General features: G+C 47.1%; 1 protein-coding gene across 18 annotated transcripts in view; it reads left to right on the forward strand.

Moving 5' to 3' along the window:
• The window catches only part of LOC146075814 (uncharacterized), a 122,893-nt gene that overhangs the window by 15,272 nt on the left and 95,065 nt on the right, over window positions 1–12,556 (forward strand). For all 18 annotated transcript variants that reach the window (XM_083185432.1, XM_083185436.1, XM_083185441.1 and 15 more), the window contains exons 5-7: window positions 5,753–5,992; window positions 7,788–7,883; window positions 9,176–9,415. In XM_083185432.1, coding sequence (XP_083041558.1) covers window positions 5,753–5,992; window positions 7,788–7,883; window positions 9,176–9,415 — 576 coding nt within the window. The remainder of the gene's footprint in view (window positions 1–5,752; window positions 5,993–7,787; window positions 7,884–9,175; window positions 9,416–12,556) is intronic.

Here is a 12,556-nt window from a genome sequence, read left to right on the forward strand (position 1 = left end):
GGAGCTTACAATCTATATTCTCTACCACATGTACATGCACACACAGACATTCTAAACTATAAACCGGAATACCTTGAGAAAACCCACGCAAGTACGGGGAGAATATACAAACTCCGCACAGTTAGAGCCATGGTGGGAATCGAACCCATGACCTCAGTGCTGTGAGGCAGTAATGCTAACCATTACACCATCCATATGCCACACACCATAATGCACCTTACATTATACGCCACACACCATAATGCACCTTACACCATACACAACACACCGTAATGCCCCTAACGCTATACACCACACACCATAATACACCTTACATTATACGCCACGCACCATAATGCCCCTTACATTATACACTACACACCATAATGCCACTTACACTATATGCCACACACCATAATGCCCCTTACACTATATGCCACACACCGTAATGCACCTTACACTATATGCCAAACACCGTAATGCCCAGAGAGAGAGACAGAGAGGGTCAGAGAGAGAGAGAGAGACAGAGAGAGAGAGAGACAGAGAGAGAGAGACCAGGGTCAGAGAGAGCGAGAGAATGGGATCAGATAGAGAGACAAACCAGGGTCAGAGAAAGAGACAGACCAAGGTGAGAGAGAGAGAGCGAGAAGCTCCAGGTAGGGCTGCAACAGTAATCCCGGGGCCCAGTACTCTGACATCACTGGGGGCCCCACCTCAGCACACATATTATATTAGATGTGTTTTTGATGGTGACTGTGAGTAAAGCGGAATACACCCTACGCAATGTTTGTAACCATAATGCTAATTGCGGCAAGGGGGAGGGGGAAACTGCTGGAATTGGTGGCATCATTTATGACTGGCGGGAGCATGCACATCATTACCAATATTTAGCATACACACTAAGAGATATTTTAAACAATATCGCTCAAAATGGGGTAAATGAGTAATATCAATTAAAATATCACTTAGTGTGTATTGGGCTTAAGTGAGAGGTGAGAGAAAGGCCTGAGAGGGTGTGTGGGGGGGGGGGGGGGGGGACCAGGGACAGATATAGTAAGACAGGCCAGAGTCAGAGAGAGAGAGAGGCCAGGGTCAGAGAGAAAGACAGACAGACCAGGGTCAGAGAGACAGACAGACCAGGGTCAGAGAGAGAGAGAGAGACCCCAGGGTCAGAGGGAGAGATAGGGAGGGAGAGACCAGGGTCAGAGAGAGAGAGAGAGAGACCCCATGGTCAGAGAGAGACCAGGGTCAGAGAGAGAGATAGGGAGGGAGAGACCAGGGTCAGAGAGAGAGACCCCATGGTCAGAGAGAGACCAGGGTCAGAGAGAAAGACAGACAGACCAGGGTCAGAGAGACAGACAGACCAGGGTCAGAGAGAGAGAGACCCCAGGGTCAGAGATAGGGAGGGAGAGACCAGGGTCAGAGAGAGAGAGAGACCCCATGGTCAGAGAGAGATAGGGAGGGAGAGACCAGGGTCAGAGAGAGAGAGAGACCCCATGGTCAGAGAGAGACCAGGGTCAGAGAGAAAGACAGACAGACCAGGGTCAGAGAGACAGACAGACCAGGGTCAGAGAGAGAGAGACCCCATGGTCAGAGAGAGACCAAGGTCAGAGAGAGAGAGATAGGGAGGGAGAGACGGGTCAGAGAGAGAGAGAGAGAGAGAGACCAGGGTCAGAGAGAGCGAGAGAATGGGATCAGATAGAGAGACAAACCAGGGTCAGAGAAAGAGACAGACCAAGGTGAGAGAGAGAGAGCGAGAAGCTCCAGGTAGGGCTGCAACAGTAATCCCGGGGCCCAGTACTCTGACATCACTGGGTGCCCCACCTCAGCACACATATTATATTAGATGTGTTTTTGATGGTGACTGTGAGTAAAGCGGAATACACCCTACGCAATGTTTGTAACCATAATGCTGATTGCGGCAAGGGGGAGGGGGGAACTGCTGGAATTGGTGGCATCATTTATGACTGGCGGGAGCATGCACATCATCACCAATATTTATCATACACACTAAGAGATATTTTAAACAATATCGCTCAAAATGGGGTAAATGAGTAATATCAATTAAAATATCACTTAGTGTGTATTGGGCTTAAGTGAGAGGTGAGAGAAAGGCCTGAGAGGGTGTGGGGGGGGGGGGGGGGGGACCAGGGACAGATATAGTAAGACAGGCCAGAGTCAGAGAGAGAGAGGCCAGGGTCAGAGAGAAAGACAGACAGACCAGGGTCAGAGAGACAGACAGACCAGGGTCAGAGAGAGAGAGAGACCCCAGGGTCAGAGGGAGAGATAGGGAGGGAGAGACCAGGGTCAGAGAGAGAGAGAGACCCCATGGTCAGAGAGAGACCAGGGTCAGAGAGAGAGATAGGGAGGGAGAGACCAGGGTCAGAGAGAGAGACCCCATGGTCAGAGAGAGACCAGGGTCAGAGAGAAAGACAGACAGACCAGGATCAGAGAGACAGACAGACCAGGGTCAGAGAGAGAGAGAGACCCCAGGGTCAGAGATAGGGAGGGAGAGACCAGGGTCAGAGAGAGAGAGAGACCCCATGGTCAGAGAGAGATAGGGAGGGAGAGACCAGGGTCAGAGAGAGAGACCCCATGGTCAGAGAGAGACCAGGGTCAGAGAGAAAGACAGACAGACCAGGGTCAGAGAGACAGACAGACCAGGGTCAGAGAGAGAGAGACCCCATGGTCAGAGAGAGACCAAGGTCAGAGAGAGAGAGATAGGGAGGGAGAGATGGGTCAGAGAGAGAGAGAGAGACCCCATGGTCAGAGAGAGACCAGGGCCAGAGAGAGAGAGATAGGGAGGGAGAGACCAGGGTCAGAGAGAGAGAGAGAGAGAGAGAAAGTGACAGACCAGGGTGTGTGAGAGAGAGGCCAGGGTGAGAGAAAGATTGAGAGAGATCAGGGAAAGTCTTCTATACAGTACCTCTGGCTGCTCCTGCCGGGGATGGCACAGCTCCTCCTGATGAAGCCTCCCCTGAGTCATCAGGAGGTCCTTTAGCCCACTTCAATTTAGACCTAACCATACTGTCAGGGCTGTTTCACACAGTACGGTTCCTGCCGCACGGTGAAATCCCGTACGGCCAGGGAGCCGTGCCGCACTCAGCAGTTGTGAATGGACACTATTGTGTCCATTCACACGGGACGGCCACGGCCCGGCCGCACGGCTGCAGCCGGATCCCCCACTGGAAGGGACGGCTGCCGGGCTGTGGCCATCCCTGCCATTATAAAATTCTGAGTGCGGCGCGGCTCCCTGACCGTACGGGATTTCACCGTGCGGCAGGAACCGTACTGTGTGAAACAGCCCTTACTGTCTGCTTCCCTTTCTGGCCTGCACTGAAACAGTCTCCGATTGGTCCAGTGTCCTGTGCTGCTGATCTCAGTGCAGTCGCTGGGTCCTAGCTCCTGCACTGTTTAGGGCAGTGGTTTCCAAACTTTTTCAGATCAAGGCACCCTTTGCATCTCCATGATTTCTTCAAGGCACCCTTAAGCTGAAATAATTAGCAAACTGTCCCTTTTTAAAGTAGTTGGGTCAAAATAACGCTAATAGTAATTAGATCAGCTAAAAAATACATCTGCACCTGCTTCCATTTAAGAAAAAAAACAGCCCAGGCTTTCTATAAATAGCAGTTTTTTTTCCAGTAAAATAATTCAATCTAAAATGGAGTTTCCTGTGCACACTATGCATCCTTGAACCAAGACCCGGGCCCCACCACTCCCTGCTTACCAGCCTGATCCTCGCCTCCGTTTAGCATCCTATAAGTCTTTTATATTATGGATAGCACCCCCCCCCCCCCCCCCCCCACACAGGTTTCTCTATGCAGCACCTCACATATACTCATTTAGCGATTGCCAATGCTAGGACCTCAATAAGCCGCCTGGTCCCTGCTGTATATCGCTACTGCACAGTGATCGCACCCAGTGAAGAAATATATGGGTCCCAGGGATCCCTCACTTTATAAAGTTGGGGTCTTAATCCGCTGTTTCTGGGTCCCAGGCCAGCACATATTATGACTTTGAGGCCCCCGCCCTCCATTTCTGTGACTACAATGGCTACTTCAGGGGGGGGGGGGGCAGAAGAAAGAGTGATTGGAGTGAGGAACAAAGAGGGGAGCAAAAAAATGAGGGGTGGTCAGATAAAAAGAAGGCTACATTGTAAATTAGGGAAAGAGAGAGGTGCGAGAAAGTCAGGGTGTCAGATAGAGAAAGGGGGAGAGGCAAGAGAGAGGGAAGGGTGTGAGCAGGAGTAAGAGTATGTCAGGGAGGGAGAGTGAGTGTCAGGGAGAGAAAGGGGTGAGAGATTGAGTAAGAGGAGAGAGAGGGGGGAGGGAGGAAAGAGAGAGATACAAGGGGAAGCATAGGGATAGAGATGGAGGGGAGAAGAGAGAGGAGAAAGATTATTGGCAGAAGAAATATAAAGAGAGAGGATAGAGAAGGGGCAGAGGGGAGAGAGAAAAGGAGAGAGGGGAGCAAGGGGAGAGAGGGTTACAGAGACTGGCTGAGGAGGAAAGAGAGAGAGTGCGTGAAAGAGAAAAAGAGGAGAGAGAAAATGGAACATGGAGAGGGTGAAAAGAAGAGATGGGGAGAGGGGGGGGGAAGAGAGGGGAGTTGGTGAGGGATGGGGTGAGATGACGAGGGGTGAGAGGGGTTGAGGTGATGGTGAGTGAGAGGAGGTGATGGGGGTGAGGTGTCGTGGTAGCGAGAGGAGATGGGGCGAGAGGAGGTAATGGGGCAAAAGAGGCAGGTCTCGTTCTCACCACCTTTTACCAGCGTCGGCAGTCGCTGGGCCTCTTGCTCCCATGGCCGCAGTTAGGGGTCTCCTTGGGTGCTGGCAGCCACTGGGTCTCTTGCTCCCACCACCTCTGAAGGGGGCACCCGGGTACAGGACGGCTACTGCTGCTCTCCCGCGCTGCTTCCTGCTCGCACTGATCATATCTCCCCCTGAATGCCAGCTGCCTCCGTTCACATGTGCCCGCCGATCCAGCAATCTAAATACATCTCGTCCGCACTCCACACCCAGCCCCGGCGCAAGCTGATGACTCCCTTTTGGAGCGGCTCACACCACGGATGAAAAGGTAAAAAAAACATGCGGCTGCAGGCAGGCTGCCTCGTTAGGGACATTGGCCGCGGCACCCCTGTGACAGCGCTGCGGCACACTAGGGAGCCGCGGCGCACAGTTTGGGAACCACTGGGGGGGTTGGCTTCTGGGCTCCCTCTGCTCTCTCTGCCAGAACATGTAGCTGCTCAGCAGGATGGGCAAAGGCTAGTACTCATCGCTCAATGAATCTGCTCCTGTGCTGCTCTCCCTGCTCCTCGACAGCAGGAAGAGAAAGACCGCAGGGAAGGAGAGAGGCGCAGGCAGCGCAGGGTAATGAGGTCACCAGTCAGTAACAACAGACTAGTGACGACTACCGTGCTAGCAGCAGCGTGGTCGGGCTGGAACCCAGCATCTGCCGCCTCTGCCCAGCACGGCACTGAGCTCCGGCGGCTGTGAGAGCCTTCCACAGTGGGAGAACTGTCTTCAGTGCGAACTGTGCGTCCACCGCAGACCCCGCTGGTGCTGGCTTCTCCAAGCCACCGCGGGGTCTGCTTTTTTTGCACACAAATAACCATATTGATCACTATAGTTCTGAAAATACTTAAATTAGTAGTGATTGGGGAGAAAAAGCCTGGGTAATAATATACAAAGGTGTTAGCCAATATATGTCTGAATTTACAAAGTGCAACAATATTGTATAGTGTCAATTGATTCAAACCTAATTTTCTTCAACAGCCCCAACTACTACAAAAACTACAAGCAAGTCACCTTCATCAGCCGCAGCATCCAGCACTACAACTATGCCTGAAACTTCCGTGACTCCTGAGTCTACCACTGCAACCACTGTATCTGTCACAACTCCTGTGCCTACCACTGGAACTACTGTATCTGACACAACACATGAGCCTACCATTGGAACCACGGTATCTGGCATGACACATGAGCCTACCACTGGAACCCCGGTATCTAGCACAGGTAACCAATGTCCACAGAAATGATCCAATGCTGCATCTTTGGATCTAGCAGCAGATAACCGGTGTATAGTTACACGTCACCTTCTTTTGCATTTGCACATTATCACACAGCTGTTGTATACTAGTATTCAGGGTCCATGAATTAGCATCCATTTATAAATCTGGCTCTAAAACTTCTTTAGCAACACACCTGTGACACTCCCAGAGCACACCCATAACGAGAATCTTTAGTGGCAAAATGACGCATCTTCCCGGTTGCCTAGCAATGGTCATGACCCGCTGAATTGCCTTATATGTTACAGCTCCTAATACTCTTTCCACTTTCTCCTCCATCCACTAGGTGAAACTGAGAAATTTAGATGCCCCCATCTTAGCGGTTTGCAGGGAGTCTGGATTTAGACGTCTAAATCTAGACGTCTAAATTGCCGGGGTGTCCAGTTCAGGGAGTCTGGATTTAGACGCTTTAGCTTTAGCGTCTAAATTGCCGGGTTGTCAGCGGTGCTCAGGAGTCTGGATTTAGACGCTTTAGCGTCTAAATTGCCGGGTTGTCAGCGGTGCGCAGGACTGTCTATTTCACTGTGGAACTACAAGTACCACAGTGACCTGTCAGCGCGGGGTGCACTGCTGCTGCCCAGCGCTATGCTGATAACGTAGCTTACATAAGGAAAGCAGCCACGCGCTGCGCTGAGAACAGCTAGAGCGGCACGCGCACAGTAATCTGGCAGACTGACAAATTTCAAAGTTTCACTGTGCGCGCGGTGGCGCCGTGAAACTACACAAGTACCAGCGTTTATTAGTTCAAATTTTCTAGCTTTCTGTGCAAACACAAATAGTTGATGAATAGCATGTCTGACTGCAATGCCATAGGCGATGGACTTGAGTCCCAGGTATGTCAGAATCTAATAAAAGACAGTGTGACCGACAAAAGAGCTCTCGGGATAATACATGGTTTCCCAAACAGTGTACCATGGTTTAGTGGTGAAGGACCATTTCAAATTATTTATGGTCTATGTTATTAACAAAATCATATCACATAACTGACTTGAAGTATGAAATATAAACACAATTTATTAAATTTAGTACAGATGGAGCCGCCCTATTTAGAGTGACCCCATCTGCTGGCATGCACCAGGAAGGAGGCACATGCGCACAAGATGCAAGTGCGCTACATTCTCGCGGAAGCCCTGCAGCCCTGTCTCCTCCTCGGCCTGCTCCCTGCCTGTCTCCCTGAAGCAGAGACGGACAGGGAAGCACCCTATCCCAGCTCCCTGACCCCCAGCTGAGTGGGATGCATGAGTTAGATGCTTGCGCTTCCCTGCCATCCACCAGCTCTGCCAGAAACAGCGCCATGGCGAGCTAGTGGGCTGACTGAGAGGGGCTCCATCTGTAGATATTTTTTTTTCAAAATTTCTCATTAAAATGTTTTTTTCCTAAAGTTGCCATAATTAAAATTCTGATATTCTAGGGTGCATTGATTAAAAAAAAAGTTTGGAAAAGCTTGGGTTGTTCATGAATTTTATATAAGTTTTGTCAAAGGGTAAGGAGACCGGGGTAGTGAGAAGATGACAGACATATGCATTGCAGAATCTAAACCTTGTGAGAGTCTGGGAAGCAGAACAGCTCTAGGTTTTGGAAATCATTAGTTATGGCTGTTTGTAATTTTTGGGGCGTATTTCGCAAATGATCAACTTGATGCACATTTATAGCCCAATCATACATTTAATGACTTATGCAGATGAAAAAATGACTCATATTTATTAGTTGCTGATCAAGATCTTTAATGTATCTGTGTATAGCTTACTGTCTAAATGGCGGCACTTATGATGGTATAAAGTGTAACTGCCCAGAGGACTTCACAGGAGATCGGTGTGAAATACCTACCAACAGGACAGGTGCGTATAAATCACTAACATCCCCTGGAATATATAATTGTATTATTATTATTATTATTATTATTAGTTATGTATAAGTGTGGGAGATAACTGAAGAACTGGAGCAAGCCTATGAAAGCACAGGGAACACACAAACTCCACACAGATATTACAGTGATCATAAAAGTAGCCATTACATGCCAATCATTGCTTTATTTTATTTTTTTAATTGGAGGAATAGTGTATTTGGAGCTGGGAGCAGATGCAGCACTGGGCCGGGAGCCATACTTACATTCCTGTGCATATATGTTATTTCCTCCTCTTTTTTCGCGTTTTCCTGTACCCAGGCGTTTGTGTGCTTTCGGGCATTCATACGCATTGGTGCGCCGCTCAGGTGTACGAGTGCGTTAAGATGATCAGATGTTTTCGGACGCTTGTGCTGTCAGGTGTATTTGCGCATTTGTGTGCATTCATTTGCTCCGGTATTCGTGCAGTCTGGTGTTCGGGTGCATTCATGCGCACATGCATTCGGGTGCGTTAGGGTGTTTATGCATGCTCAGGTATTCTGGACGCTCAGGGGTGTTTGGGCATGCTCAGTTATTTGGGTGCTTGGTGCATTTGTGTGCTCAGGTGTATACAACAGCAGTAACCAAATCACAATTAGCACAGCCTGGAAATGTTCCACCATTGCAGGTGCTACTGTATGTGGGATATTGTCTCTTTTCTCTTTGCACACAAATAACCATATTGCTCACTATAGCTTACAGAAATACTTAAATTAGTAGAAGGGGAAAAAAAGCCAGAATAATAACATACAAACATGTACAGATGGAGCGGCTGTGGTCTTTGCAGGTGATGGCGGAAGAATCGCCAGCCGCCATCCCCCGCCAGCTGCCATCTGATCTGCGAAAGTGGACGCGCGCGCACGAAATCCGTGCGCGTCCCCTTCCGACGGCGCTTCCGACCGGGTCCCCGCCGGCTTGCCGTGGGTCACCCGAGGTCCCCACCGACTCCCCGCTCTCCCCCAACGCCTCCCCTAACCCTGTCCGTCTCCCTGAAGCGGAGACGGACAGGGTTCCCGCCGCCTGGAAACTGAGACGCGCGTACGTGTGAGACGCGCGTGCGTGTGAGACGCACGCGCGTCTCAGTCAGATGGAGCGCCTCGCCGCTGGCGGATCACCAGCGGAGACAATCTGGCAATTCGCCAGCAAGAGGGAGGCTGGCTCCATCTGTAAATCAATATATGTATGAATTTACAAAGTGCAACAATATTGTATAGTGTAAATTGATTCAAACCTAATTTTCTTCAACAGCCCCAACTACTACAAAATCTACAAGCAAGTCACCTTCATCAGCCGCAGCATCCAGCACTACAACTATGCCTGAAACTACAGTGACTCCGGAGTCTACCACTGGAACCACTGTATCTGTCACCGCTACTAAACTTACCACTGGAACCACTGTATCTGACATGACACATAAGCCTACCACTGGAACCACTGGAACTGGCATGACACATAAGCCTACCACTGGAACCACGGCATCTAGCACAGGTAATGTCCTCAGAAATAATCCAATGTTGCCTCTTTGGACCAAGCAGCAGATAAGCGGTGTATAGTTACACAAGGCGCCTCTTGTTGCATTTGCACATTATCACACAGCTGCTGCATACTAGGACTCAGAGTCCATGGATTACCATCCATCTATAAATCTGTCCCCAAAACTACTTTAGCAACACACCTGTGACACTCCCAAAGCACACCCTGAACCAGAATCCTTAGTGGCAAAATGATGTAACTTCCCAGTTGCCTAGCAATGGTCATTACCCGCTGAAGAGCGTGATCTGTTATGGCTCCTAATACTCTTTCTACTTTCTCCTCCATCCACTAGGTGACACTGGTGTTCTACAGTGGGGAATAGAAGGCGACTACAAGGAGCATGGGCTCTATAAATATTATACCACACGAACATTAGGGGGTTCCCTGGGCGCTTGATGTATTTTACACTCTTTGTCTTTCCAGATGATGGCACCCAAAAAAGAAGAAAAAAATACAATAGTATAGTACTCTAGTACTCCGTAGTATTAGGAATAAGGTATAATAATGAAACTTGTACCAAAATTACATGTCTACATGTAAGGTAGACACATGCACTTATTGGGGGGGGGGGGCAATCAGTCAGTCACCAATGGCTTCACTTTCCTCCTTCCTCAAGGTTCAGTCACTCAAAAGGAAAATACAGGGTTGGAAACATCATAGTGCAGTAAAATTTTAATATAAAAAATATAAGACAGATAACAGCAGGTTTATATTAGAGGACCTTCACCATATAGTTTTGTCCACAAAGAATGTAGCAGTTTGTAAAAAATCAAACAGGTGTCCTGGAATGGTTGTATGGGTTGAGTCCTAAGAATCCTCCACTGTTGTCCAAAGCCGACTGGTTTCGATATTGTGCAATATCTTTATTAAGCCATAAGGATACATTTAGTCAGTCCAGGTATTTATACCCCTGTTCACTAATACCCCTTTCACACCAGCAACCCGGCAATTACCCAAAATTTTTGAGTGCCTGGTCATTTTGTCGGGTACAGCCTTACCCCAATTCACACCAGAAGCACACTACCAGGTTAAATCTTTTCAACCCAGGAATTTGCTCTAAAATCTGTGTTTTTTTTTGGTCTGAAAGGGTCAACACGGGTCTGACCCTGGTCAAGAGCAGGATCGGAGTGCCCGGATTTAAGACGTGTGTTGACCCTTTCACACCAAAGAAGAACCCTGTTTTTTCAGCAAATTCCAGGGTTGAAAAGCTTTAACCTGGTAATTTGCTTCTGGTGTGAAGTGGGTATTAGAAGGTTGGTCAAACCTATTTCCAGACATAGACTTCCTAGTCAACTTATCCTATATTAAAAAGTCCTTAAAAAGTATTAAGTCCATTCCCAATTTTCTTGTTGATCCTCTCCCACAGGTGAAGTTCATTTGTGTTAGCCGCGTGTCTTTTGTGGACTGCTGCTTCCGGTTTCCATGGGAAACGGAAGTGATGCTTGCATATCACGGGCGGAATTTCCGATTGTGTTCCACCGTGCTTTTGCCTGGAGTAGCGGTGGCCATTTTGTTGGAGGCTAATATAAGCTTGGACTCAATCTTGAGTTTGCGGTAGTTTTGTCTAGACGATTTCTTCAAAATAAATTAAAAAGATATCAATTTTATAAATCAGGATAAAAGTAATCAAATCTGATAAAAATATAACATTTATAAAAACCACTTTGTTTCAAGGTCTATTTGTTAATAAAAATAGTCATCTCTAGGAGTTTGTTGATAAAAAATCATAGCCATCTCACACTTGGCCAGTTTTGTTGCTAAATCTCCACCCCTTAAATGTGGATCTACTATTTGCAAAATATAAAAACATTTAATACCATTAGTACTACACTGGTGACAGGTTTTAAAATGTGATGAGAGAGCATGTGTATCCAAACCCTTATGGATGTGCCTTACATGCTCTCCTGGTCTAATCTTAAAAGGCCGACTTGTTCTGCCAATATAAAACTTGTCACAAGTGCATTCTATTGTATATATAACACTTGAGGAGTGACAGGTGACAAAATCTCTTATTTTAAACATTTTTCCATTAAGAGTTAGGTCTGCAGTCTTCATCCCAAAATTATTTGGACCATCCTTACAACCTAAACACTGACCACATTGGTAAAAACCTTCTGAGGTAGTAATAGATTTTTGGGGAGGAGATGGTACACATGCTCTGTACTAATTTATTTTTATATTTCGGAGCCCTTCTAAAAATCAAATTTGGTACATCTGGAATCTCATCTCCTATTACTGGATCTTTTTTTTTTTTTAAGCAATTCCAGCATTTCTTAAGTACTTTTTTTTTACCTCACAAAGTTGGGATGTATAGTTGGTAATGAATGACCATTTTAAATGGTCATGTTTCTCTATTTTTCTATCCTTCAGGACTAGAAGGTCTTTCTTCTTAAAGCCCCTTACTTTAATGACAGTCTAATCTAATACCTTTGCATCATAACCAGTTTTTAGGAAACTGTTCTTCGTTTCATCTGCCTGTTCTTGGAAGACAGAATCATTGGTACAGTTCCTTTGGAGTCTTTGGAATTGGCTCATAGGGATTGTATTTAACCATCTTTGTTGGTGACAACTCTCCCTATTGATGTATGATCTAGAATCTGTAGGTTTAACATAATTTTGGATTTTTATTTCACCTTTTTCAATATAAATTATTAAATCCAAAAAATGTACTTTATATTTGATGTCAAAAGATAGTTTGATGCCTCTATTGCTATCATTAAGGTAGGCACAAAACAGTTCAAGGGTCTCTCTATCCCCCTTCCACAAGAAGAGGATGTCGTCAATGTACAGTACCGCTGCTATGTCACCAAATTTGCACCATATTGGTGGAGGGTCCAGATGTAATCAGTCTCCCACTCACACATAAAGATGTTGGCATAACTTGGAGAAAACCCGATGCCCATGGTGGTACCTCTCCTCTGTATAAAAAAATCCTCTTTAAAATAATTACTGAAGAGGATGAATTCAATACCTTCCATTATAAAAATCTTGTAGATTTAGTTCTATATCAGTTTTCTGAAGTGCTTTTTTTCTGCCTCTATTGCCTGGTTGTGTTTGATTATTGTATAGAGTGTAGAGACATCAGCTGTAACTAAA

This window comes from Crinia signifera, chromosome 4, assembly GCF_055691185.1.
Source record: "Crinia signifera chromosome 4, ASM5569118v1, whole genome shotgun sequence".
NCBI classification, from domain to species: Eukaryota; Metazoa; Chordata; class Amphibia; order Anura; family Myobatrachidae; genus Crinia; species Crinia signifera.